This window comes from Halichoeres trimaculatus, unplaced genomic scaffold (genome assembly GCF_033239565.1).
Source record: "Halichoeres trimaculatus isolate MK-OKI-2021-1 unplaced genomic scaffold, fHalTri1.1 fHalTri1_scaffold_18, whole genome shotgun sequence".
Classification (NCBI taxonomy): Eukaryota; Metazoa; Chordata; class Actinopteri; order Labriformes; family Labridae; genus Halichoeres; species Halichoeres trimaculatus.
Window position 1 is genome coordinate 5924043 of NW_027437196.1, and position 27064 is coordinate 5951106.

At 42.5% G+C, this 27064-nt stretch overlaps 1 protein-coding gene across 1 annotated transcript in view; it reads right to left on the bottom strand.

The window, feature by feature from the left end:
• Positions 1–27064, bottom strand: part of LOC141807704 (sodium channel protein type 5 subunit alpha-like) — a 244433-nt gene that overhangs the window by 34118 nt on the left and 183251 nt on the right. The window contains exons 20-23 of the mRNA XM_074693871.1: positions 26399–26539; positions 26196–26316; positions 24304–24485; positions 9087–9210 (exon numbers count right to left, since the gene is read on the bottom strand). Coding sequence (XP_074549972.1) covers positions 9087–9210; positions 24304–24485; positions 26196–26316; positions 26399–26539 — 568 coding nt within the window. The remainder of the gene's footprint in view (positions 1–9086; positions 9211–24303; positions 24486–26195; positions 26317–26398; positions 26540–27064) is intronic.

A 27064-nucleotide genomic window follows, 5' to 3' on the forward strand; every position in this document is an offset into this window, starting at 1 on the left:
ATTTGACAAAATTTACTAAAGTCAGATTAACTCTTTTCATTTTTTAATCATATAAAAGTCAGAAGAAACAAGAAAACCTGATTTTGACAAATCTTAAATAAAGACTTTTATCTAATCTGCACCACTTTTAGTGAATGAGTTGATTTTTGCCTTGGGGTTCATTGCGGAGCAAGGGATGTTTTTGGCTAAAAATAAATGTATAACAGCTTATTTAACCCTATGTGACCCACTATATCAAGTCTGCCAGAGCATAGTTTTACACTCACATGTGCTGTACTGTCATTTTTTTGCATAAATCTTTCGTTATACAACAGTACAACCTTTATGTTCCCAACTTGAATAAAATGGATGAACTTATGTCCGGACTAACTAAATAAATTGCTAAAAAGTGCAATAACCCATGAGAATTTTGCATATAATTTTCCATATACAGAAAATTCATACAGTATCCCTAAAAATGTAAATTTAAAGTACGTTATAATGTGTTTTCAACTGAGAAGCTAGGACACCGCATATATTTTTATTCGTTGATGCCTGTCGTCCACACAAAACCGCAGCATTACGTCACTAAAAACGATGTTTTCTAAAAACTCTGGCCAAATTGAAGATTTTGGAAAACTCTGGTTTCATGGTTTTGTGTGGACGCTGGTAAAAAGAGTTTTTGGTTCTCAAATGTCACAGCTGAATGACGGGGGTTCATTCTGATTGGCTGGCATGGGTTTTACGTCAGGAAAGCACTGCCCATTATAGGTTTGGCGTGCTTGGAGCCGCACTCACCCGCTGCATGTGGATGAAAGTATTTTTCAAAACGAACAAGGTGGGGATAGTCGTTTTCAAAAAATACCCGGCTAGTGTGGACATGGCCTGAGTCTGCCGATCCTTTTTGTGTCTGGACTGGGCGAGGTTCCCTGTGTTGGGTTGAATTAAGCTGCAGTCTCCACTCCTGGTGGTGCCCTTTTGTCAAATACTAAAGTTTTCAGCTTCCTAACCCAATGACTTTGGTTTCCTGGTATGCTCCCCGGCAGGCCGTGGTGAAGACGCCGCCGGATCACGAGTCTGCATCCTTTATGGTCGGAACTACAACGGTATTTGCTCACCTTCAAAACTCCGACTTTTGCTCTTGATTAACGAAAACATTCTTGCCAAATGCTTTCGCCTCATAGCGTCTTGCCCCAAGAATTTCTGCTGGCAATGCAATATGAAAGCTTCGTTCTTCAGATTATATTTGCTAAAAGAATGATCCAAACATCTAATCTGGTTTCAAACCTACCCCCAATCGAAAAGCCAGCTATTGAGTTAAGTAATTGAAATCAAAACTTGAGCATGGAGACAAAAGCAACATAATCCATTTTAGAATCAATCCAATTTTTGTACCATTTGGCTTCCCAAACAGAAAAAGTTTGATATAAAGGCCTGCTCTTAATTCAAACCTGCTTCATTTAAAAGCCTGGAAGCCACAGCAATAGCCACGTTTACATGAACCCAAATATTCTGCTTGCATTCGGTTTATTTGCTTAAACGGAAAGAATTTAACCTTTGTATACACCTCATTCTGAAAGTAAAGAGCCAATCTGAATGGACATTTAATAAGTTTCATAGGGGTGGAATATTCCTTTTCCCAAACTCATTGAGGTATCATGTATCCACTCAAATGGAAAGTTGTCAGGGTGCGTTCTTTCAGGGCATGCTCAGATATGACGTAAGAAGCAACTAGAGACGTTCTTTGATAAATCACATGATGTTTACGTTTTTCTGCGCATGCCCCATTGACGATTTTGTTTGATTATGGCGGCGCATGTAGACCAGAGATTGTAATATTCTTTTCCATGTATACTATTGTTTTCGGAAAAGTCATTCAGAAAGATTTCATTCAGAAAGATTTCATTCGGAAAGACGAAAAACTCCTCATTTAACCATGGCTAATGATAGCAAAATGAGACAGGACAGGCTCTGGTGGGACATGTTTCTGTTTAGCGTGACTTCCTCTGTTTCACGTCTGCCTTGAGTGAGTAAAAAGTTTTTTCTACATTGACCCAAACTGGTTTGTATCAGGCTGGAAACCTCTTTAAGTCTGCTGTAAAGCTGAATGTTTAAACATTGGGTTCAATGGGGACTGACTCACTTGTAAACCAGCCTCTAGTGGACACTACAGGAACTGTAGTTTTGGGGAATTAGGATGTAGGAGCTGTTTTCAGATTTCATCTTAGAAACAGCGATCCCAAAACAAAAATTTCAACTGTTACTCTTGCAACTCAAAGGAAAAGCGCAACACACACAGACTTATTAAGTCCTCTAACCTATTTCCTGCAGATGAAGTGTTTTGGTAGATGATGGTAACATAGGAAAATATATCCGTACCACCTCATATGGAAATGTTAAACCCACAAAAATCCCAAACATTCAGGTAGCACACACACACACAGACACATACACACAGATACACAGACACACACACACATCTGTGCAGACAGCGGGAGTTAGATTAGCTGCCCCATTGGTCCTCTAAATGCCAACTCATTGGTTAATGTTGTGAAGCTTCACGTCACGCAATTGAGAGGGAATCAGGAGTGTGTGTGTGTGTGTGTGTGTGTGTGTGTGTGTGTGTGTTTCTGCCTCAGAGAGCAGCAGAAGCAGCAGCAGCAGTGGTGTCTCCTGCTGCGACGTCTTGTTTCTGAAAGGTCTCAGGTGTAGAGTGTGAGGTGTGTGTGTGGGTGTGTATAGCAGACAGAGTTTGCTGCCACAGTGCCTTTGAGCAGAACCCACAGTCACTTTATTTTCACTCATGTTGTATCACAGTATTTGGAGGATTAGTTTAATTTTTTGAATAAGTAAAAACACAATTTGATTTAGCTCAGAGTGAGGCATCAGATCTCATCACAATGGTCGTAGGATCGTAGGAGTCCTAAACGTTAAGAGGAGAGAATTTACGAAATCTTCCTTTAGGAGTCAGGGTCAAGTACACTTTTAGACTCCTTCGTTTGGCTGCATTGTAATTATTTCCGCCTGTTAACCCGGAGTAAAGGCCCCATTGTCTGTTCTGACTGTATCACCCAAAAGCAACCGCTGACCTTCATTCATCAGAGGAGTTTCTTTACGCTGCAGCTCCGACTCGTTAGCGCAGCTCGCTGAGGTTTTCCCGTCCGCCCGACCTTTCTTCCTGTGTGATGAATAATTAGCGGCGGGGGAGCGTCGCCATTCAGGCCGACACACACACTCTGTCTTAGTGACAGCCAGAGGGAGCAGCGGGGAGGCATGCTGCTGTTTGTGCTTTGTAATCACAGCGTGAAGGAACACACACTCACACATACACACACTCATACAGAGACACGATCCTTCACAGACAAAACCGCTGCTCTACGTGGGACAAAAACTCAAACGCACATAAATCCACAAACTTCAGAAAAACGCACACACACCTAAACAAAGCTTACATATGGAGAGAGAAACCTTGGATCTTCTTCTTCCATATTTTCTGCCTCATGCTGTTGCTGTAATTTTTATTATACACATAAAACTGTTACAACATTAAGGTTCTGCATATTCATCAAAAGTTTTTAAAGCTGCCAAAAGTAAACAGGAAGAGTCGACTTCTTCAAGAAACAGACATAAAAAGAAGCTATGATGAAAGTGGAGCGAAAGGAATTAAAGATCTACTTTCAGCTTGGAGAATTGGACAGTTTGGAGGCAGCACAAATACTTTGGTCAGTCATTATGAGTCGTTAAGGTCTTACAATGCCTATGATTGTCTTTGACCTGGCTACTAAGAGTCGTTGAGGTCTACAGCCTTCCATGGTTGTAATCAGAGTCGTTGACCTGGTTTCTAAGAGTTGTTAAGGTTTTTTGTCTTTGGTTGTGCTGAAAACAGTCACTGACTAGCTTTCTGAGGATCACTAAGGTCCTCAGTCTTCTGCGGCAGTGATATGCAGAGTCGTTAACCTGGTTCTTTGATGACCGTTGAGGTCTTGCATTGTCTTTCTTTCAACTTTTACTTCCCTGGTTTCCAGAAACAGAGTTGTTGTTGATGTAGTTCCTAGGATTTGTTGAGGTCTAATGGTACGGCCACACCAAAAGACGAATTTGCCGTGAGATTACTTACAAAGTCAATACACGGATGTGTTTAGACGTGGCGCATTTGGGGCGGTAGACGCAAATTCGCTCTTGTTGAAAATATTGAACTTTCGATGCAAATTCGCGTGAAGGCTGTGCCGTGGCAGCCAATCAGTAATGACATTCCCCCACGACGTCATTGATTTGGTGAAGTTTGGGGGGAACCGCCACCTGCTCTGACTCCAACCCGCCAAAAGATGGAGGAGAAAATAATCTGTGTGGTGTGTCATTATCCGGAGTTATACTGAGTCCGACTGTGTTTTCCTCAGTGGAGTTTTGAGCCTGATAGAGAGGAGGGAGGAGCAGGGAAGGGGCAGAGCCAGGGAAAAGATGAAGTTCTCTGTGCTCCTCTCTTTCATTGACCCCTTCATTAACCCCAGGGAGACCTCTGGGAACATGGGTCGGGGGGTCGAGGATGAGGTCTCAGGGAACAGCCAGGCAGGGCCGGTGGAGGTGGATTACCAGGGAGAGGCAGCAGGCCTTGATTGTGATCTCCAAAGCTTTCACACACTCTCCTGTCATGCTTTTGAAACCACAGCTCATTGTTTTTCAGATGCTCTTTTGGGCTTTCTGTCTTTAAATGAGTGGGCTCTTTAGTCCACATGTGCAGTGACACGCGAACATGCGTTTGCCCCTCAGCTTGTCAAAATAGTCCAGCATCGAGACTCAGGGGTTCACGCAGCACATTACGGGTGTCTCGCGCGTTTGCGTTTGGTATGGCTGCGGCATTAAGGTGTTTTTGGCTATTGTAAACAGTGCTGTTGACCTTGTTACTGATATGTTGAGGAGTTTAATCATCTGTGGTGATTTGGAGAGACATTGAGATCTTTTATAACCTGAGTCATTGCCCAGGTTTCTGGGATTGCATCAAGTCTTCAGGTTTCTGTGGTCGCAAACAGGGTTATTGACCTTGTTCCTAAGAGTCGTTGAACGCTTATCATCTGTGGTCATTGAAAGCAGAGCCGTTACGTGGATTTCTATCACTTGTTGTTGTCTCAAGTAGAGTTGTTGACCTGGTTCCTGAGATTCAATTAATTAATTCTTAAGTTCTTCAGTTGTCTATGGTCAACTTAAACGGTGTTTGTTAACCTGGTCACTAAGAGTCGTTGAGTGCTTATTATCTGCTGTCCTTGGCTGAAGAGTTGTTTGCCTGATTCTTGAGAGTTGTTGAGGTCTTTCATCATCTGTCACTGTCTCAAGCAGAGTCATTGTTGATCTGGTTCCTGAAATTTTTGGTCACCATAATCAGTGTTGGTGACCTTGTTTTGGAGCTCATTGGGGTCTTTGATTATCTGGTGTTTTCTTTAAGGTCCCATATTATGAAAAAATCACTTTATTAAGTCTTTTAGTGAAATTTGTGGGTCTTTGGCTTTCCTCCCAGCCCACAAAATGTGATATTTAATGACCAAACCTGTACTTAGTAGTGCTTGTGAATGTAAAATCCTGACCTAAAACGAGCTGTTTGGATTTTGGGGATTTGCTGATGTCAGCGATTTTCTTTTTTGACCAATCAGGAGCAAGTCTGACCTGATTGGTCCACCAGGGCTGATACACCTGAACCCCCTCCCCGCCCACTCCCCCACTCCCCCACTCCCCAAGAATGCCAAAGTTGAAGAGCCATCACCGCTCTGTTTTTGGCTGTAAACAGCCACATAGTTCCATGCACAAGCTTCCCATTTCAGAAGAAGACAAGACTTAGTGGCTAGAGTTCATTTATCAAGGAAATATGCCAGCTACACTCAGTAAAACTGTGAATGTGTGTGCTAGTCACTTCACTGCAGACTGCTTTTCCAACTTTGGACAGTCCAACAGAGGGCTAGCAAATAGACTGGTCCTGAATCCAGGCGCATTACCAACCATCCTCCAACAAACCTGGGACCCTGGAAATGTGAGTATTTAAAATGCTGTGTGCTGTGGAGCAGATGTAAGAGCTTTTCCTCAGTGTCCCCCCTGTCTCTGTGTTAGCTTCAGGATGCTAACTTTAGCTGCGGTTAGCCTGTTGTTTTAGCCTGTAATGTTACGGTAAACGAGCTTCACTGTTTTCTAAACATTGTGCTCTCAGAGCTCGTGGCGCTGCTCTCGGTGACGTGGAAGAGGGGGGCGGTATCATTGGTGGCTCATTTTCATATGAAGGCCACGCCCACTAAATCAGAGCGTTCTGAACAGAGGGGTTATGTATTGTCATTGTCATTGTAAGCAGAGTTATGGACGTGGTTTCTTGGAGTTATTGGAGTCATGTGATTCCCGATGTAACCCTAACCCTTAAAAACACCACTTTCACTTGGGAACGACTCCATGTAACGACCCTGGAATAAGGACAACCCATAGAGCCTGGACTAGACAATCCAAAAACATCAACCATTAATTTACAACTATTCCTGTTTCACTACAACTTCCATGAGACTGTTCTTTGTCTGGTTGTACACACACACACACACACACACACACACACACACACACACACACACACACACACACACACACACACACACACACACACACACACACACAGCTGGTGTCTGCCCGCTGTTGTTAGTCAATTTTCTGGCCTACTTCTGCAGCAGCTGGCCGACTGGCAGGAACCTCGGCTCCCACACACACATGATCGCACACAGTGACACGGAGCTGTGTCAGCAAACTGGTGCGACTGGTCCGCAGAGAGGGGACCGTGAGCTGAGTCAGGAGGCGAGCCAGGCGGCGGGGGTGGCAGCAGCGCGTGGGACATACGGATCTGTTCTTTGTCCCCAAAATGTGTTGATGGCAGCAAGGTGAAAGTCAAAAAACCATTGCTTCAGATTATCTGTCCTCCAAACTTTAGTTTTCTTATTCTGAAATCAATCCTTTTACTCTCTTCTTAACTTGTCTGTTCAGTTTGTTTCTAGATGCCATTTTTGATTGTTTTTCTAAAATGTGACTTCCTTTAATTTCTCATTCACCCTGACTCTCCTGCCTTTTCCTCTTGTTTTCTGCTCTCTGCTTCATGTTTTCTCATCTTATTTTATGTCTCTGTCTTCACCCCTCTCTTGTCTTTTTACGACATTTTGTTTGCTTCTCTAACTCCCCTCCTCTCTCAGCGACTAACGCAGACAGGACGGGTTTTGGTTCATGTTTTATCTCTCTGTTGTCGCTGCTCCAGAAGCTGATCCGAGTCCAGCTGGTGACAAACGTCTGCCTGCTGTGAAGGACTCTGCTGAATCAGGAAGAAGCAGGCGGCGTGTTGGGACAGTTGCGATGGACGCATCAATCTTCTAAATGAATCAAAGCTAATTCAACATCTGCCGTTTGGCAGCTGCTTTCACACAGTGTACCTCTGACAGGAAACAGGCCTGCCTCTGGACGGTAAGGGGGAGCGAACCTGTAACTCTGTGAGGGCCATGAATTATAAAATATGTGAAGCAAACGATTCATACTCTGAACTCCTACATTGTTTTTAAAAGTCGTACATTTCTCTCTTTACACAAACTCTAAGCAGCTTTAAGAAGATTTCGCTTAAACAAAAAACAAACTTTGCAGAACACAATAGCAAAAACTTTACAATGCATGAAGATAAAACAATTCCAGGTGACTGAGTGTATTCTGGTCTTCGTCGGTTTAGACTACATGTGCATCTGTACGTGTGTTCGTCCTCCTTGGGGTCCGTCTCACTGCAGCTGGGGAGGCTTTTTCTGTGTTTGTTCTAAGGAGCGGGTTTTCCAGCTGGCTGGCCTAATTCTGTCCAAGCACTTTCATTTTCCTTCACCTCAAGTTACCTCTTAAAGTCAACCAGGCAGCACCCCAAGAAATATGTTGCTAGAAGTCTTAAAAATGCCCCCTTTCTCTGAACTTTGATGCTGCATCACTCATTTAACAAACAGCATCTGGATGTACGTATTTGATGCTCTATCTCATTCACTTCTCCTCAGTCTCCGTACGGCGGTCATGCTAACAGAGCTGAACTGGGTCTAAGACAAATCTCTGAGCACCGTGAGGAAACTGGCTGAGTCAGGAAGGAAACGAGGTGTATGTGTTTCACCTGGGTTAGTCAGAACAAGACCATAAATCTCGTTATGAAAGTATTAGGCCAAGTGAGTGGTGGAGTGTGCTCATGAAACTATCATGTGACTCAACCTGTTCAGATACTGTACGGCTGAGGACAACGGGAAATTAATTCTATTTCTTATTTAGTTAAAGTATTTTCACACCGCTAACTAAGCTCCCCCTTTGATTCTGAATCTGTGAGTCCTCACTGATGCTCGCTCTGGGTCTTTGCTGCTGCTCTCCCTGCCTTGGCTTTGGCATTCCATGTGTGCACGTGAAAGGGCAAGGAGGACAAAGAGCCACACTGCAAGACCTGACTGAAACGCTCTTGGCTGCAGATGTTGAATTTTTGGATTTCTGTCACACATACACGCTTCCTCATTCTCACTTCCCCTTAACCAATCAAAATCAAGCAAAGGAGGGACTTTCACAACCACTATGAAGAGAAGTGGAACTGCTGTTTGCACCATTTCTGCTCACTTTATCTAAGCAAATTTCACCTTGCCCTGTGAGTACAGCTTTAACCCTTAGATAACATACATGTAAAACAGCATATCATCTGCATAGCAAATGATATGGATATAAATGCAGCTCAGCAGCTTCCTCCATACGATAATATGTCATAGGTTGTATCAGCTCCTTTGGGTTTCATTAACTTCTGCTGAGCAAATCCCACCCCATTACTCCACAGACCTTCTCCTAAATCACCTCTCTGTATCATGATCATGCTAGCTGAGCTGAGCCGAGCTGGTTTCATGACAAATCTCTGAGCTCCCCGCTGAGTCAGGAAGGAAATAAAGTGTTTGCATTTCATGTAGTTCCTTTAAAAGAAGATCATCAATCTGGTTGTGAAAGTATTAGGACAAGCGGGTGGTGGGGTCAGTGCATGGTTAGCAGAATATGGTGTGTTAGCACTGATTGGCTAATGTCTCAAGACGTGTGTGTTGTGTTTGCTTTCTTACCGTCTGGGAAGCAGTTGTCGGGGTCCATCGCCTCTTCAGCCATCTCAGAGTACTCATCCTCTTCCTCTCCAGGCTTCCTCAGGTCCACCGTGCTGCCCTCTGACAGGCTGATAACCTCTTTCTGCTGGGCGGAATAACAGAAAACAACCAATCAGAACAATCGACGGTTACGTAAGGGCGAAAAAATGTAGCTAAATGTAACGTAAAAAAATGCAACTACTGCTTCCAAAATGCACCCTCTGGTCGTGGTTTTCTTGAACACATCCTGCTGCAATTGCGGTTTGCAATTTAAATCTTGCTCTATTTGTTGTTTTTCTTGAAGGCTCACTTTGTCATATAGGGCTGGGATGATATGCTATTCTCGTGATTCAATTCTATCATGATTTTTGGGTACAGATTTGATTTAAATTGCGATTATTTGATGTTTACGATTTTTGCAATTTTTTGTTTGCTTTCTTAACACCAGACCACGTGAAAACATGTCTACAGACTATATCAGGAGCCAAAATTTCCCGTAAAAGGCATATCTCGTGAGTCAGAGAGAAACATTCATCAACATCACCCTCTGCTGGAGAAAAGTGGATTTTTTTTTCCAATCAGTTTTTAAACAAAGACTGCAATGATGAATATGAATTTGAAAAAAAAACAAAAAACAATTTTTGAACAAAGAATCCCAATTTTTAAATTCTCAAACAAAAAATCCTGTTATATTCTATTTCGATTTTTCTCCCACTCCTACTGAGCTCAGTGTTTGGTGTCAAAACGCCGACATAGATTAAGCTCTTTGACACTTGCCACGGCCTCATGACACAAAAGAAATACTGTATTTTCTCTTTGAAGCACACACATATATTGGCCTTCCCATCTGTCTTGAAACAGCCTTCAATCTGCATCAACTTTTCTCTTCCTGGACATTTTGGGATCATTGTTTTATTTCTCAATTAGACTAGTTTGGAAAATGGCACTGATGTGAAAACACTGCAATCTGGTGGTGGGATGCTCTCACTTCATGGGTAACATAATCTGTAGGTATTATGGGAATCATAGTTTATGGTCAATGCACACTGTTGATTTATCTGTGATTAGACAATCAGACCCTTTAAGCTCTCGTGAGCCACATAATGGTTAATTTTCACATTTGAAATTATACGGTACTGATGCTAGTTACCTGGTAAGTGGTATCGGTACTAAAAAGTACCGTTTTTTGGCACTTTTGTGTGTGTTTATGGAGTAATAAATGTTGGGTTTATAATAAAATCTTAACATTTGTTTAATTTAAAACATCTATTCCTTGAAATCTAACCCTAGAATGCTGAATTCATGTTCAGCATGGAAAATCACCTAATCTTCCACTCCCTCGTAGTCGCAAGGATGCGTTCAGGAACCTAAAACATGGTACCTTTTGATTTTAAGTGAATCAGTACAAGGTACTGCAGATGAAATTTGTTCAGTACCTATAAAAGTGCCTAATTCTGTACCCATCCCTACGTGGCAGGCCACATTTGGCCTGCTGGCCTTGAGTTTGACATGTCCCTAAATGAAAGTGTCAACACACTAAAACCCAGCAGAGCCTGCCACCTTTTTATATATCAGCAGAGGTGTCAAAAGTATTCACAATCATTACTCAAGTAGAAGTATTGATACTAGGGCTTAAAAAGACTTTTGTAGAAGTTGAAGTATCAACTCAAGCTTTTGAAGACGTGTAAAAGTACTGGTTTCAAAACTATTTAAAGTATAAAAGCAAAGGTAACTTAAAGGGGAAATTCCATTAAGGTCAAAAGCTAAGGCTGTGCCACAGGGGCCTGAAGTTCATATAGTTCATCCCCTTCCCGAGTCCCGAGATGCCAAGGACATCTTTAAACTATGCTACATACGTCTGTTAGGTCGTTGGTGTGGTGTGATTTGTGTCAGTTGATGGATCTTTAAGTATCTTACTTAGGTAAGATAAAGTATTTTAACTTGACACCTCTGAAAGTCAGCTGTGAGTTGGGTTTTAAAAGTTATAACCTGAGCTTGTGTTGGCCTCATCTCACGTGTTTGCTGTGAATAAAGTAAAGTGTGAGGTTGTGTGATCATCAGCAGCATTTTGCAGCAGTCAGGGCTGAATGAGTCAGATTTGATGTTACATAACAGGCAGGACTCCTGGCTGAGAAAACACAGAGGCTTCACCTTCCAAACCTCCCTCACACACACACACACACACACACACACACACACACACTCACACACACACACACACACACACACACACACACACACACACACACACACACACACACACACACACACACACACACATAGTTACACACAGAAACTGCCGTCTGTTCACTTTGACGCTGAGATCTGGGAGAATCTACACGTCAGGAAATCCCTCCTCGTACCCCCATCCCTACAGACTTCAAACGCCACTGTTTGCTAAGCATCATGGGAGTTTAGCTTCACAAAGAGACGGGGGGAGATGGAGAGAGGTTTTCTGCTGAGGGCTGTGGAGGGAAATTTGGCAAGTCATGTTAAATGTATCGACAAAGAGACAGCAGGGGAGAGTGTGTATTCATGTGTGAGTGTGTGTGCGTGTGTGTGTGGCCAGGTGAGCTAACTACCTGAGTCAACAGCTAACTCATGAATACATTCAGAGTCTGGGAACAAAGAGCGGGCGCTGTGACGAATGCCAGCCTTGGACACACACCCTCACACACACACACTCACACACACACACACACACACACATGAACTCATACAAAGGTGAGGCTGAACAGGCATGAATACACACCAAATCTCTGCGACGGTTTTACATGTGAAAGTGAAACACACACACACACACACACACACACACACACACACACACACACACACACACACACACACACACACACACACACACACACACACACACACACACACACACACACAGCCTTGTGCAGACACTTCCTGACAGCTGACGTCCATAATGAGCGGTTTAAATGTATTTCTATTCATAAGCTGTTTCCATTCTGCAGCTGAAGGCGTTTAAACACATTTAAGTCGTGTTAAGAGATAAATTACATATTACAGAATGTGGTACATGAGATTTTTTGTCCTCTAAACAATAAGACCACCCCCAGCTGTGATGGACTTGGTTTAGTGCCTCCTAACCAATGGTCTTCTTTGAGCCTGACAGTGTGAATGTGTCTCTGTCTGCTCCTGGTGTTCCAGTTTAAAGAGTGACCCTGTAAACTGGAGACCTTCAGCTGAACGTGTCAGTGTCTATCCGGTTATCAACAGAAGAAGACCTCAGGGATGCATCCTAATTTAGTTTTTCAAACAATCAAACAATCATGTGTTTGGCTTTTTGTTGTGAGTATTTATATTTAATTTATCTTGTGTTTCCTGTTTTATTTTGTAGTTCTTATTCTCTGTGTATCTGGTTTAGTTTTATGTCCTGGCTTTGTGTTTCCTCCATGGACTGTATATAGAGTAGACAGCGTTACCATTGTACGGTTTCGAGCCAAAATTCCCCCGTCACAGGCACAGCCAATGTAGCAGTTGTGCAGCCAGAGTCTGTGCAGTAGAGACTGTGAGGGATTCTGGGAGAATCTGAGTGGAGCTGGGTGACAATAATAATAATATTTTTTTTCTTTTGAGAGTCTAATCACTTCTTGACTCGCCCTCCCAAATCCCCCAAAAAATCGCAAGAAGTGCAGCTGTCAATCATTGTTAAACAATACGTAAAGCCTTGTTTTTAACCTCTTATAACAATGAAAATAAAACTTTTCAGAAAAAAGAGGACTTGAATACAAGACAGCCAAATGATATTTTCAAATCACCACAACAATCAGATGTGAGAAACATTTCTACGAGGTGTTTTTATTTTTTAAAGTTTGACCACAGCCCATCTGGAATGACTGGGAGATGGATTTTTTTTTAACCTATACTGCAGCCAGCCACCAGGGGGAGCAGTTTTAATGGCGACTTCACTTCGAGCTAAGCAAAATGATGCCTATTTGTTTTACAGTCTATGGTTTCCTCCCTTTTTGATTGCACTCATGCGTTTCCATTTGTCTTTATGTTAAGTCTTTATGTTTCTTCAGTTACTAGCCAGTTCATCTAGAGTTTTTTTTTTTTTTTTTTGATTCTTTAAAATAAAAACTAAGCTGACCTGCACCTGGGTCCTCCATTTTCATGTTTTTTTTTTTTTTTTCCAAAATTCTGACACAAACTCATCAGGTAAGTTTTAACTGTTGATTTAAAACTGTTTGAAATCTTAGTCGCCAATCAATGTCATGATCCAATCTCTGCTGTTTTCATCCTTAAGACCACTGTTTCTTAAACTGTTTCAGACCAAGAACCACCTACCCCCCTCCCAAAAAAGGCCAAGTTACCTGATCTTGTATCTTCCCATGACCAGTTTTAGAGGTTTCCTATTTTTCATTTGATTTTTTCTTTACTGTTCCCGTCCTGAGCCACGGTTACATGTTGATTTTGCTTGAAGGCTAATTAATGGAATAACCTTAGCTTGATAGCTTTCTCTGTAAGGAGTAGGTGGGGGATCAGGTAAACTTTTGTGAGACCTAGCAAACTTTCCTTTTTTTCTTTTTCCCATTTTTAAATGTTTCCTTTAAAAAAACAAAAAAAACAATTAAATGGTAGACAAATAGTAGACGCTGATGGATGACAATTTGAAAAAAGCTGCTCTAGATTTAGTTTCTGAAACAGCTTCAACTGACACAGGCACTAGTCCTTATTTCCTTTCTTCCTCCAAGTGTCAACAAAACCATCTGCAAAATCAAAACCAGCACAGGCTGAATTTCCTCCATGCTAACAGGCTAGCTGCAGCGCTACATGGCTTTTCTTCCATTTTGCTGAATGGCCTTTTGTTGTTTTTCTTACTGCCCTCTACTGGTCTGGTGTTGTGTTGCAATTCCCTTTTTTTTCTCCACTCCTCACTGGCCTGACTGTGACGAAACTGCAAACAAACAGTGGACTACAGGTAAACCCATGTAGTTCCTGGGAAAGTTTTATAAGGAACTAAATGTTCCAGTACCTTCTGGTTGAAAAGCATCTTTTGTCCACGTGTGTAGAGACAAATTCAAGGGGTCAACTTTGAAGAAGATGCCGTCTTTTTATAAACAGGACAATAGAAACAAAGATCTGCTCATTACTCTGAGTGTGTTTGTTCTCTCCTCATACATTATGTAGGACAAGCGGAGTGGCGAGCACACTCTTTATCTCCTAATGTGGCGGTTCATTTCTTCAGTCCACTTTCTCTCCTCTTCTGGCCTCTTGTTTCTTTCTCCCTTTTGAAAAACGAACACTGATTTAACTCTTAAAGCGAGGACTTCAGAGTGAAACCTCAGCGTTTATTCACATGTTCCTCTCAGGTGGCTCGGTCTGCAGCTGCCTCAGCGACAGCACACGTTTCATTCACTCAGAGTGATTTGTGTCGTCCGTCTTCAGGAGGCAGGACGAGTGGTGTGTTCACTGCTAATGAGGACGACCACGGCAAACTTTTTCTCTGCTCTTGGACGTTTTGTGCTAACAGAAGCAGAATTAAACCATATTTCATGTTTAACGGACAGAGAGGAGGAGAAACAGAGCGAAAGCAAACAGAACGAGACGGAAATTAACGGAGATTGATGGACGCAGATATGGAGAGTCGGCTTGGAGTGTTTGCAATGAGGACAAACTCAGGAACAGATGAGAAGCAGGCGAGGATGAGCTTCAGTGACGCCTAATTTCTTTAAAGTTGGGATCTTCTTCAAAGCAGCGTTAGCTTAAGAAGAAATTTCCTCCTCGCATCGGTTAATAAACGAAGCCCAGTGATTGTTTATCCTGTGATGTAACTCTAACTCTGCAGGCTGCTGTTTGTGCACCAGGAGGACATCAGCAGAGAGAAAAAGGCTGTTTTGATGTCGACTCTTTCACAGCAGACAGCTGAAATCAAAGCAGAGCTCCCTCCACCTGTCTCCGCAGACAACACCTGTCCGTCTGTTAGCCAGGTCCTGAACTCTACAGGAGCCAGAGGTCACCAGATAGAGACTGCGCGGGCGAAAAGAGCAACAGGGGTCACAGTCAGTTTTACAAGCTGCTTTTTCAGGGGCGGCAGACACACAAACACACGTTTACACACAGAGATACACACACACACACAGCTGCGGTGGTTAGGCTTCACCCGGAGGAGAATAGAGACACAAACACACAAGCTCAGGTGTTTAAAGCTTGGAAAAGAAACTGCTTTACACTTTCAGGATTTGAGGCAGAAGCGGCTCACACACATCAAGAAAGAACACACGTTGGATGTTGATTTTCTGGACTGTAAAGTAAAGAGGCTGCTCTTATACACTCATCGGCCACTTTATTAGGCACACCTGTCCAACTGCTCGTTAATGCAATTTTCTTATCAGCCAATTACATGGCAGCAACCCAATGCATTTAGGCATGCAGACATGGGGAAGAAAGGTAATTTAAGCCAGACGAAACAAACTGCTGATCTACTGGGATTTTAACCCACAACCATCTTTAGGGTTTACAGAGAATGGTCCCAAAAAGAGAAAATATCCAGTGAGCAGCAGTTCTGTGGGACAAAATGCCTTGTTGATGCCAGAGGTCAGAGGAGAATGGACAGACTGGTTGGAGCTGATAGAAAGGCAACAGTAACTCAAATAACCACTGGTTACAACCGAGGTCTGCAGAAGAGCATCTCTGAACACACAACACGTCCAACCTTGAGGCAGATGGGCTACAGCAGCAGAAGACCACACCGGGTGACCCTCCTGTCAGCTAAGAACAGGAAACTGAGGCTACAATTCACACAGCAACACCAAAACTGGACAATAGAAGATTGGAAAAACGTTGCCTGGTCTGATGAGTCTGGATTTCTGCTCCACATTCAGATGGTAGGGTCAGAATTTGGCGTCAACAACATGAAAGCATGGATCCATCCTGCCTTGTATCAACGGTTCAGGCTGCTGCTGCTGGTGTAATGGTGTGGGGGATATTTTCTTGGCTCACTTTGGGCCCCTTAGTACCAACTGAGCATGGTTTTAAGTCCACAGCCTACCTGAGTATTGTTGCTGACCATGTCCATCCCTTTATGAGCACAGTGTACCCATCTTCTGATGGCTACTTCCAGCAGGATAACGCTCCATGTCATAAAGCTGGAATCATCTCAGACTGCTTTCTTCAACATGACAATGAGTTCCCTGTACTCAAATGTCCTCCACAGTCCCCAGATCTCAATCCAATAGAGCACCTTTGGGATGTGGTGGAACGGGAGATTCTCATCATGGATGTTCAGCCGACAAATCTGCAGCAACTGTGTGATGCTTTCATGTCAATATGGACCAAACTCTCTGAGGAAAGTTTCCAGGACCTTGTTGAATCTTTGCCACCAAGGATTAAGGCGGTTCTGAAGGAAAAAGGGGGTCCAAGATAGATAGACGAAATCTGCATTTTTGTGCAACTGAATTAAAAATCTTGCTCCAAAGACAATGCAGACATGCTATAAACTGGTAAAATATCATCATATAAAACCTTTAGATGCAATTCACATCACATTATGCAGACCAGCTTTTACAAGTGGTCATATGTTAAGGCAGGAATGGTGTCTTATGACTGACCCATTTTGAAACCCCACCAAACACCATCCCTTCAAGGCTTTCACGGTGGGTTTAAGACAGTGTGACTGCTCTGCAACTTTTACTGTCATTGTAAACACTTTATTCTGACCTTTGACCCCGGATGTTGACCGTGCTCACCCTCCAGCAGCCGATTCAGGCTTTATGAGTCGGTGAAACAGTTATTTATGATGCCATTAAAGCGCAGGTCAGCTATTTAATCATTACATAACCAAACACGGGGTCTATTAAAACAGAGTGCTGCAGCAGCTTAACAGCTTCTATTTACAGTGAGATGTTTGTGTAGAGCAAATAAATTACATACACCAGACCTGGAGGAGAGATGGGGCAGAGATATAGAGAGGGAGAGGGAGGGATAAAAGAGTTACAACCAGGAGGGAGGTAGAGATAACAAGACAGAGGACAAATGAATGCGCATTGCACTGAGGAACTGTTAGCATTATTTTTAGCTTAGTTGCTATCTGCTAGAACACAACAGAGCATCTGAATACTTTAAGGTTTTGGATAAAGGGCTGGAAAAATCTCAAATATTGCCAAACAAGTGGCATGCAACATGTGGAAAGGCGACCAAGTGAGCAATGTTCTGAATTTTCTCCACTAAAATAGCAGCATTTTTCCCTCAACATGCAATCTAGATTATACGCGATCAAGTTTTCTCCACTGGAGAGGACATACGTTGGGTTCTCCGTTTCTAAGGGAATCCTGTGGTCACTTTTAAACTTTGTTTTCTCCACTAAAATGCCCCATTTATTGCTACTGTACCATTTTCTCAAATTTCAGCATTTCTTAATCACATTTTAACCACGGAAAATTTCTAATTAGTGACATTAAACCATGTTTTCGCCATTAAAAAGTGACTCTTACGTTAACTGTATCACCTTCACTGTCACTCTTGAAAGTTTTCTCCACTAAAAGTACAACCTTCTTTACTGTGAACTTTGCAAAGCGCTCTACAATTAAAAAAAACATACTTGAAAAACATTTCCGGAATTTGACCAAGTTTAATTGGAGAGTAGAGCACCTAGGCTAGATACCTTGTTTTGTTTTCTCCACAAAAATGCGCCAAAGAAATGCAGTTTTCTCATTTTCTGTGGTCACAACATCTCTTAATTACATTTTAGTTAAAAAAGCGCCCATTTAGGGACGTTGAATCATGTTTTCTTTGCTAAAAAAATACACTTTCAACAACTTTGCCACCCTTAAAGCCGCTCTCAAAAGTTTTCTCTACTGAAAGGAAAATGTTGAGAGATCTTCTGAGTTTTTCTTTACTGTGAGCTTAACAGTGTTTTCTCTGATAGCTTGATACCCTTGAGGTCAGTTAAAAGATTTCTGCAATAAAAACAACCATCCTTGAAAGAGTGTTAAGAAATTTAACCAAGTTTTCTCCACTGGTGAGGATTTTTGTGCCATTTTCTCTGCTAAATAGCGCCACACTAAGGTTCTTTTCTTTTTTTCTTCACTTACGTTTCTTTCTCCACTCTGACAGAAACTTCATTATATTTTTTTTGCCGGTCAGTCCAAAAGGGGATCCAGTATTACATTTTCTCTTCTAAAAGAGCATGAAAAGGTCTCTTCAAGAAGTTTTCTCCACTGAAAGAACATCTGTGACAGAGCCTCTGGGCTTTTCCTAATTGCAAGCGTGGCTTTTTAGCAAAAAATCTAAAAAATTCCCCATCTTCTCTCCTTCAGGTTGGTTTATTTTGTTTTTTCCACTAAAAGGCCAGAAAACACTTTCCCTTGTTTCTGTTGAGGCTAATTTACCAACTTATCTCTACTGGTGAGTACCTTGTCCCATATCCTTGTTTGTAAGTGCATTCTTGTGGTCACGTCTTAAGTTGTTTTCTCCACTAAATTGCCCAACGTAAAGGCACTATCACCTTTTTTTTTTGCCAACAAGGAAATTATTGAGGGAACTTAACCAAGTTTTCTCCACTAATGTTGATTTGTAACTTGCTAAATGCTACAAAGTCCTGTACTCATGGTGGATTAAGATAAGATAAGACTCCTTATCTTGTCTTCATGTTGGGTTTCTGTTAATAAAATTTTATTAACATTTACGGGTCTAGACCTGTAAATGTTTTTGTTAAGTGTCTTGAGATAACTTTCATTATAATTTGGCACTATACAAATTAAGATAGATAGATAGATAGATAGATAGATAGATAGATAGATAGATAGATAGATAGATAGATAGATAGATAGATAGATTGATTGATTTCACACGGGAGTCCACCTAATGAGGAATTCATCCATTTTTTGGCTGGATGTATAATCTAGTGTATACTCGGGCATAAACCCTGTTTTCTCCAAAAATAGTCACTATATCTGGCCCATCATGTTTTTGTTTAGCAAGAAAACTTTTCGGCATGTGAACATGGGATTTTGTCATTCCCAAAAAAGGCAAATGATACGTTCTGGGACTGGAATATAGACACGACCCAGCACCTCAACAACACCTTCATCTCCTCTGGTATTCCCTCTGATAAAACTCTGAAAATCCTGCTCTGAGTGATCACCCTGGGGAGACAGCCGCTTACAGAAAAGGGAGAAGGCTATAAATAACCATCAGCTCAGCGTTAACTTGTCTGTAAGATGAGGGTTTAGTCTTGCTCGAAAGAAAAACAAACAGATATCCCTGACCTGCAACCTGAGAAGTTTCTGCTACGCTGCAGCTTCGCTCTACCTCCTCCTCCCTCTGCATTTTATCTGACTGTCTTTAACTCTTGGTTCTTTCATTTGCTTAAGTTTGGCCATGGTCCCTGGGCAGCGATTCATGAGGATTATCCATGATGATACTGTAGCTGTGTAATGCCTGACCTTGACCAGGAAGGTCAAGTGAGCGTTATTTGCCTGGTGTGACTTCATCACAGTCAGAGTGAGGGGAAAGGGGAAGCCTTTCTCTCCTTTCAAAGAGGCTGGAAAAGGTTTGTAATGTTTCAGTGTCTGACACAGCTGGACAGAAAACGGTCATAGTTTAACAACCTGGTTTGAGAGCTGAACAAATGAACTACCAGCACGCCGCGGTCTGACTCAATAAAGTTCTGAGGCACAGGGTTTGTTTCGTAGCACTAAAAGTCATGCTGAAGTCATATCTGAGTCACTGTGATCATGTTGGAGTCCTAAAGGTTACAACCAAGTCATCAGAGGTCCAAGTCATGCAAACAGGATATAAATGAAGTTGCAGACTCAGCTCGACCTCTAACAGATCACAGACAGAGGGAGAGAGGGAGAGAAGGAGAGAAGGAGCTGTACTGGAGCAAAGATGCTGAATAAGACCATGGAGACATTTCCAAATGTGACGAGTCAAAGGAACCGGTTTTCGTGAGCTGTGTAACAAAGTGGCATTCCAAGTGGTGAACATTTGAGAACGCAGTTCCTAGAGTGGCCACTTGAGGCTGCCTCCTCCAGAGAGAGAAACCACATAGAGTGAATTAAGCATGTTTATAACCTGAATTTGGTCTGGATGGTTCATGTCTTTATTAATACAACCTGTTTTTTTTAACCAATCCATCTCTATAAGAATAAGGCTGAAAGCTTTGAGTACATTTGAATAATACCAGGCGTGGTCAGCTGAGGCCCCGTCTACGCAACAAAGCTTCGTCTGAAAAACGCAAAAATGCAGTGAAAAAAATGTATGTCTACACAGAAATGCTGAGGGACCGAAAAAGCTGTAGTGACCATGCCAAGCCTGTAGTTGGTGCTATAACCGTCTTGTCCACAAGCCGCTTTTTGGGGGTGTTTACCAGGGTAGAGTGAATCATCCCTTCAATCTACAGACATTATTTACTCTGGTCCACAGTTTGTGAGATTAAATTTGAATATTTAGATGCTAAAGAAGACACCGGAGTCAAACATGAAAAAATACAGATTTAAAAGACTCAGGTCAACACAGAGCTGATCCCCTTTTTGTTTTTTTTTATGTTGAATGTTCGACTCAATTAAGAGCAGCAGAAATAAAACAAGTGAGATGTTTCAGAGGGAGAGACACAAAACAGCCTGGCTGCATCACATACACACACTCAACACACACACAGGCATGCACAAACACACGCAAACACACACACACCCTGGAAACAAAGCTTGATGTTAAAGAGTTGTGAAAGCAGTGATGCTCTCTGACTCCCCCTCTCTGTCTCTCGCTCACTTCCTGTTGTCCTGACCCCCATCTCTCAAACTCTCCCTCACACACACACACAAACAAGTATGAACACAAGCACACAAACACACACTCCCTCTCACTCCACAACAGCCGTTTTGGGGGGAAAAATATGCTCCAGAGTTTTGTTCTATTTACGCTGCCCTTTCACATCAGGTCAATGTGTGTTACTCTGTGTGTATGTGGATGTGTTAGTGTGTGTGTGTTGTGCAGCTCCCACTGCATTTGCATGTATCACCTCATGGCTAACTGGCTCCCGCAGCATGCAAACACAGAGAGAGACTGGAGCTAGAACACAGCAGAGTAGATCTGCTGTTAGTCCACATCAGCTGTCCCTGTCCATTTCCAGTACATCTGTAAATTCGTCTGATAAAAATGGAGTCAAATATAATCTACAGAGGAAACAGCAGGTGTAAACTGAGCAGTTCTTAGCCTGGAGGTTACAGAACTGGATGAGTCCAGGTTTCAATGAACATGTTGAGGCACAGGTAACAACAGGGAGCTCTGGAGGTCCTCCCTGAGAACATTTTAAGGATTTAAAACTAAACTCCTGCAAATCTGTAAATATTTATGTGACAATATGTGGTGGATGTTTCATTATGCAAAAGAAAAACACAAAAAATAGTTTTACATAATTACCCAAAACAGAGACTTCTATAACCTGCATGAAGCTCACATTTTAGTCAGATTCAACCTGAGGTTTATTAAATTACACTTTAAAAACTGAATATCTCAAAAATGCATCCAGGAGGCACATTATCATGCTCTACCCACCAGATTGAGTGGGCGGGGCACCTATCACGCTTTAGTTTCTGGAGGGGCATCCAGTGGGCACAACATAATCAATTTGTTACAGAAGGGGCATTAAGTAGGCAGGTGATCATGATCTAGACACGGGAAGGACATCTGAAATGGAAGGGCATCCAGTGGGACACTTTGTCCTGTATCATCCAGTGATGCTTTAACCATCTGGGGGAGCATCCAGAGGACATTAAGAGGTAGTGTTGCAAAAAAGAGGGGCATCCAGTGGGGAACTTCATTCAATTCATCCACTGGAAGGGCATCCAGGGAACACATGATGATGTCTAGTGACAGGGAATCAAGTAGGTTCTTCTGTAATGTCTTAGCTTATACTGGCATTGTGGAGGGCAGTGTGTCATGTTTAAACCACTGGTAGAGGATCCAGGGGGCATTTTGTGATATTTCTGCAACTGGTAGGGCATCCAGATGAGCAATTTCTTATGTTGAATCCACTGGAAGGTAACAGGTAACATTATCATGATAAAATGACAGGAAGGGCCTCAGTGGAGCTTTCATCATGTTTATTTTGTTTTGCTGGAAGGGCATCCAGACAGCAATTAATTTTGTTCTACACACAGAAGGGGCATCAAGTGGACACCTTACCATGAGTTTGTCATAGGGAGATTATCAGATGCTTTTTTATCATGTTAAAAACATTTGAGGGGCATCCAGAGGTATTATATACTGCTGGAAGGAAATCCGAGGGGCATGTAATTGTTACAAAATGACAGGAAGCCTGTCAAGTTGCCTTTACTATCATGTTTTAGTACCTAGGACATCCAGAAGACACTGCGTCACGTTTTTCCTTGTAGGATGGCATCCTGCCGAAACGGCCCCATTTCATCCACTGGGAGGGCATCCAGAGGGCATCTTGTCATGTTTTATTGATAGAATGGCAATCATGAGGGAACTTAGTCATCTTTATGCCCCAGGAAGGGCATTTAACGAACATGTGTTTTTTGTATTAACATTAGGAAAATTGTATCATTGCCACCATCACTGGAGGGTATTCAGGGGTACTTTGTCATGTTTCACCTCCTTTAAGAGCACCCAGAGGAAACTGTGCCATGTTTACATGCTGACAGGGCATCCAAAGTACTTGTTATATTGCTCTGAAAGAGCATCCAGAGGGCAACGTTTAGTATTTTATTCACACAAAGGACATACAGATGGCGTTTTATGATATTGTTGCTCCTGGAAGTGTATTCGGTGGGCACTTTCTAGTGTTATATTTCACTGGAAGGGCATCCAGAGGCCAGTTTGTTACGTTTTTTAGGCTTTGGGTCATAATCAACTATTTCATACTTACGATTCTGTAACGAATACAAGCTTTCCAAGCCTTTTCTACTTTTCTTTTCAAACCTGTTTTATGCATTGTTTTATCGTGACATATTGAATTTGTTGAAGGATTTTTCTTTGGAAGGGTTTCAAGACATGGTGTATCTCTTAAAAACACACCATAATTTATTTTTTGAAGAGATAATCTAATAAATTGATGGCATAGAGAAGAAGAAAAGTGCATGTAGAACAGTATAATATTTACACTCTCCCTTCATCTCAGCACTAAAGAGCCAGAGGACGGGTTAGAGGGGCAGAAAGAGGCGTAGGGAGAGGGAACAGGTGCATAACATGATTAAAGAGGAGGGGTGATGATGAACTGAGTCAGCACAGGTGTGTACGCACACACACACATTAACACACACTCACAACACAGCACGACACAAATCTGTCATTTCACGTTAGATACAAAGAGAGGAAACAGGAGACAACTTAACATCTCCTCTTCTTCACCTCCTGCTGCTTTGACGCATAACATACAACACACAGAGTCACAAATTCACACACACGCGCACACACACACTTAAAGATGGAAAGTCCAGATTTTTGAGCAGAGGAAGGTACAAAACTCTGACAAATTTGACACAAATATTAAGAACACACACACACTCACAATGTCCAGTGAAGAGATGGGGAGCGACAGGAGGCACACACAAACACAAAACACACACACACACTCATACACACTGTAATATACACCCTTTTAGTACAAACACATCACATACGCAGCTTTGCAAAGTGAGAAAAATGCTGGCCCATGATGCACTGCCTCAGGCCGCCAATTCTGTCTGAGGGATCCTCTCATTTTGTGTGTGTGTGTGTGTGTGTGTGTGTGTGTGCTTGTGTGTAGTGTATAAGTGTCTGTGTCTGTGATTGTGTGTTATAGATTGAACTATTACAGAGAGACTGTTTATAGAGAGTAAGAGAGAATGGGAGCACTTATATTTGGTTTAGTGTTTCGTACAACTCCAGTGTCAATTCATCAACAACTCCTTTATGGTGCATTCAAGGAAGCTCGGAAATCTGAGACTTGAGTCCAGGTAACACATTTAAGAAACTAACTGACACAATTTATTTTGATGTAAAGTTTACTTAACAGACCTAAAGTCAACTGGCACACTCATAATAACACACACAAAACTACGCGCACATACACACACGCAGATGGCAACCTCCGGGGAGAAGAATAGCTGACTCACAAACCCACACCTGAGCTTGTATACGTCACACACAGGTGCACTGTGTGTGTCTGAATGTGAGCTAAAAAGCCACAGAGTCAGATGAGCAGACAGTCAGATCTCCTCCATACCTCCTCTCTGTCCTCTTCATCTTCCTCCTCGGAGCCCTCGCTCTGCTCCTCCTCCCCCTCTTCCTCCTCCTCTGGAAACTCCACATCAGACTCTCCAGGGGCGATGGGGACGCTGATGGTCAGGTTGGGGTTTGTCATGTAGCTGTCGTCCTCCGGCACCACGTACTTCTCTACATGACGGCCTGAGACACAGGGTAATGGACTCAGTACCAAACACAACAAAGGAAAATAGATGACATCATTTTTAAACAATTAATTACATAGAAACAAATCTAAATAGATATCAACAGATAGGTAGTGCATCCAGGTACACTGTAAAGAGGAGTTTAGTAACTAACTTTAGGAAGCAAACCATTCCACACAGTGACAAACCACCTTTCATCTCTCTTTTTCTTCTCTGTCTTTCATGCAAAAATGAGATACTATGGGGAGGTAAAGCATCCAGACAAACAGCATTTAACCCTCCCCCCTAACAAGCTTCTCACCTTCTCCTTTTTCATACATCTCTGTCACTTTTCCATCTCTTTTACTCATGTATTTCCTTGTTACATGCAGGAGTATGGGGAGGAAGAGCATACAGCTTGACCATAAAGGGAAAATCCTGACTCAAAAAGGCTTCTCCGAAAGGCTTTTCTCACTGTTCCCTTTTCCAAACATCTCTAAACAGACTTTTCTCTTTGTTTTATGATCATTGTCTCTAAAACACGTGGGTAAGTCTGTATGCTCTACCTCCCCCTACTCCCTCTCCCAGACTAAAGGTTAAGAGATGGTAGAGCAAGCTTCTCACCTTCTCCCTTTTCAAAAATCTCTAAAGTCTTCTGTCACTTTTCCATCTCTTCTGCTCACTTATTTCCTTGTTTAATGCTGTAGAATGGGGAGGTAGAGCATACAGCCTGACCAAGAAAGGGTGAATCCTAACCGAAAGAAAGCTTTTCTAAAAGGCTTTTCTCCCTGTGCCATTGTCTTAACATATCCCAACAGACTTTTCCCTTTGTTTTTTGACAATTATCTCAAAAACATGTGAGTAAATCTGTATGCTCTTCCTCCCCCTTCTTCCTCTCCAAGACCGAAGGTTAAGAGAAGGCAGAGCAAGCTTCTGGCCTTCTCCTTTTTCAGACATCTCTAAGTCTTCTGTCACTTTTCCATCTCTTCTGCTCACTTATTTCCTTGTTTAATGCTGTAGTAAGGGGAGGTAGAGCATACAGCCTGACAAAGAAAGGGTGAATCCTAATCCAAAAAGGCTTTTCTCCCTGTGCCATTTTCTTAACATATCCCAACAGACTTTTCCCTTTGTTTTTTGACAATTATCTCAAAAACATGTGAGTAAATCTGTATGCCCTACCTCCACCGACTTCCATTCCTAGACTTAAGGTTAGGAAAAGGTAAAGCAAGCTTCTCATTTTCTCCTTTTTCATACAAGTCTTCTGTCACTTTTCCATCTCTTCTGCTCATTTATTTCCTTGTTACATGCAAGCGTAAGAGGAGGTAGAGCATACAGCCTGACCAAAAAGGCTTCTCTGAAGGCTTTTCTCCCTGTTCCTTTTTCGTAATATCTCCCAACAGACTTCTCCCTTTTTTATATGATCATTCTCAAAACCTCTACCTCTCCCTACTTCCTCTCCTAGACTGAAGGTTAATAGAAGGTAGAGCATACAGGTTAAACCAGCGAGTGTGAGTCCTAGCCCAACCAGACCCTTGCTCACACCGTCTTTTTGCCAATACTGTCATTCTGTTTTATCACTTCTCTCTACACTCTTTGAAATGGAGGAGTAGGGGGAGGTAGGGCATACAGCCCAGACTGGACTGAATTTGTAGACAGGCAGTTGTTTTAGTATCACTGTTTTCAGGGGATGAACTTGAAGGTTTGTGTCCACGTTTTTTTTTTTTTTTACCAATAACTGCTCCGTTTGCCTCCGTGTGGATGGTGCTCAGACGTTTGAGCTTCATCATGGCTTTGGCCTCCTTCCTCTTCTGTCGCCGACGTTTCAGGTTCCCGTTGAAGAAGTCCACCACCTGTGCGACACATGGTAAAAGATCAAACCGACTGATAAAAAGGTGGTTTATGTTGGGACACAGACAGGTTAAGTGACCGCACCTGTCTGCGGCACCAGCCAAGGCCTCTGGTTATCCTGTGGATGGCGATCTGCAGGTTGTTCATCTCGCCGTCGTCGTCTGGAGCTGAGAGGTTGTCTGAGCTGAAGCTGCTGAGGAGCAGAGCCAGGAAGAGGTTCAGCAGCTGGGGACACAGAGAGAGGAAGACATCGGTTTGACTTTACAGGAAGGAGCCATCCACGTGAGAAAGACAGAAATCAACAATCACTGCCTGCCCTCCTCTCTTGCTTCTTTTCTGTTTTCCTTTTTTGATCCAAAACACACACACACACACACACAAACACAAACACACACTCTTTCTCTCTGAGGTATCATTGTTTCCAGAGCAGGTTGATTATTCAGCGTGTGATTAATAATGCCTGAGACTCTCTGTAACTGATCACTGAGCCTGAGTGCTGCTCTCAGGCAGATTGGCTTCTCTTTAACCACAGCTGAGTGTTCACCATGAACAGGCCTAGGTCAGGTGGATCAGGTGGATTCTGCCTCTGATTACAGACACACACACACTTCAGAGCAACACACACACAGACACACACACACACATGCATTGCCGCTGCTGGACGTGTTCAGCCCTGCTCGTCAGCTGATTATCTCGCTGTTTCTCTGTGTTTGAGTATCATGTACATATTGATAAGAAGTGGCAGTGACA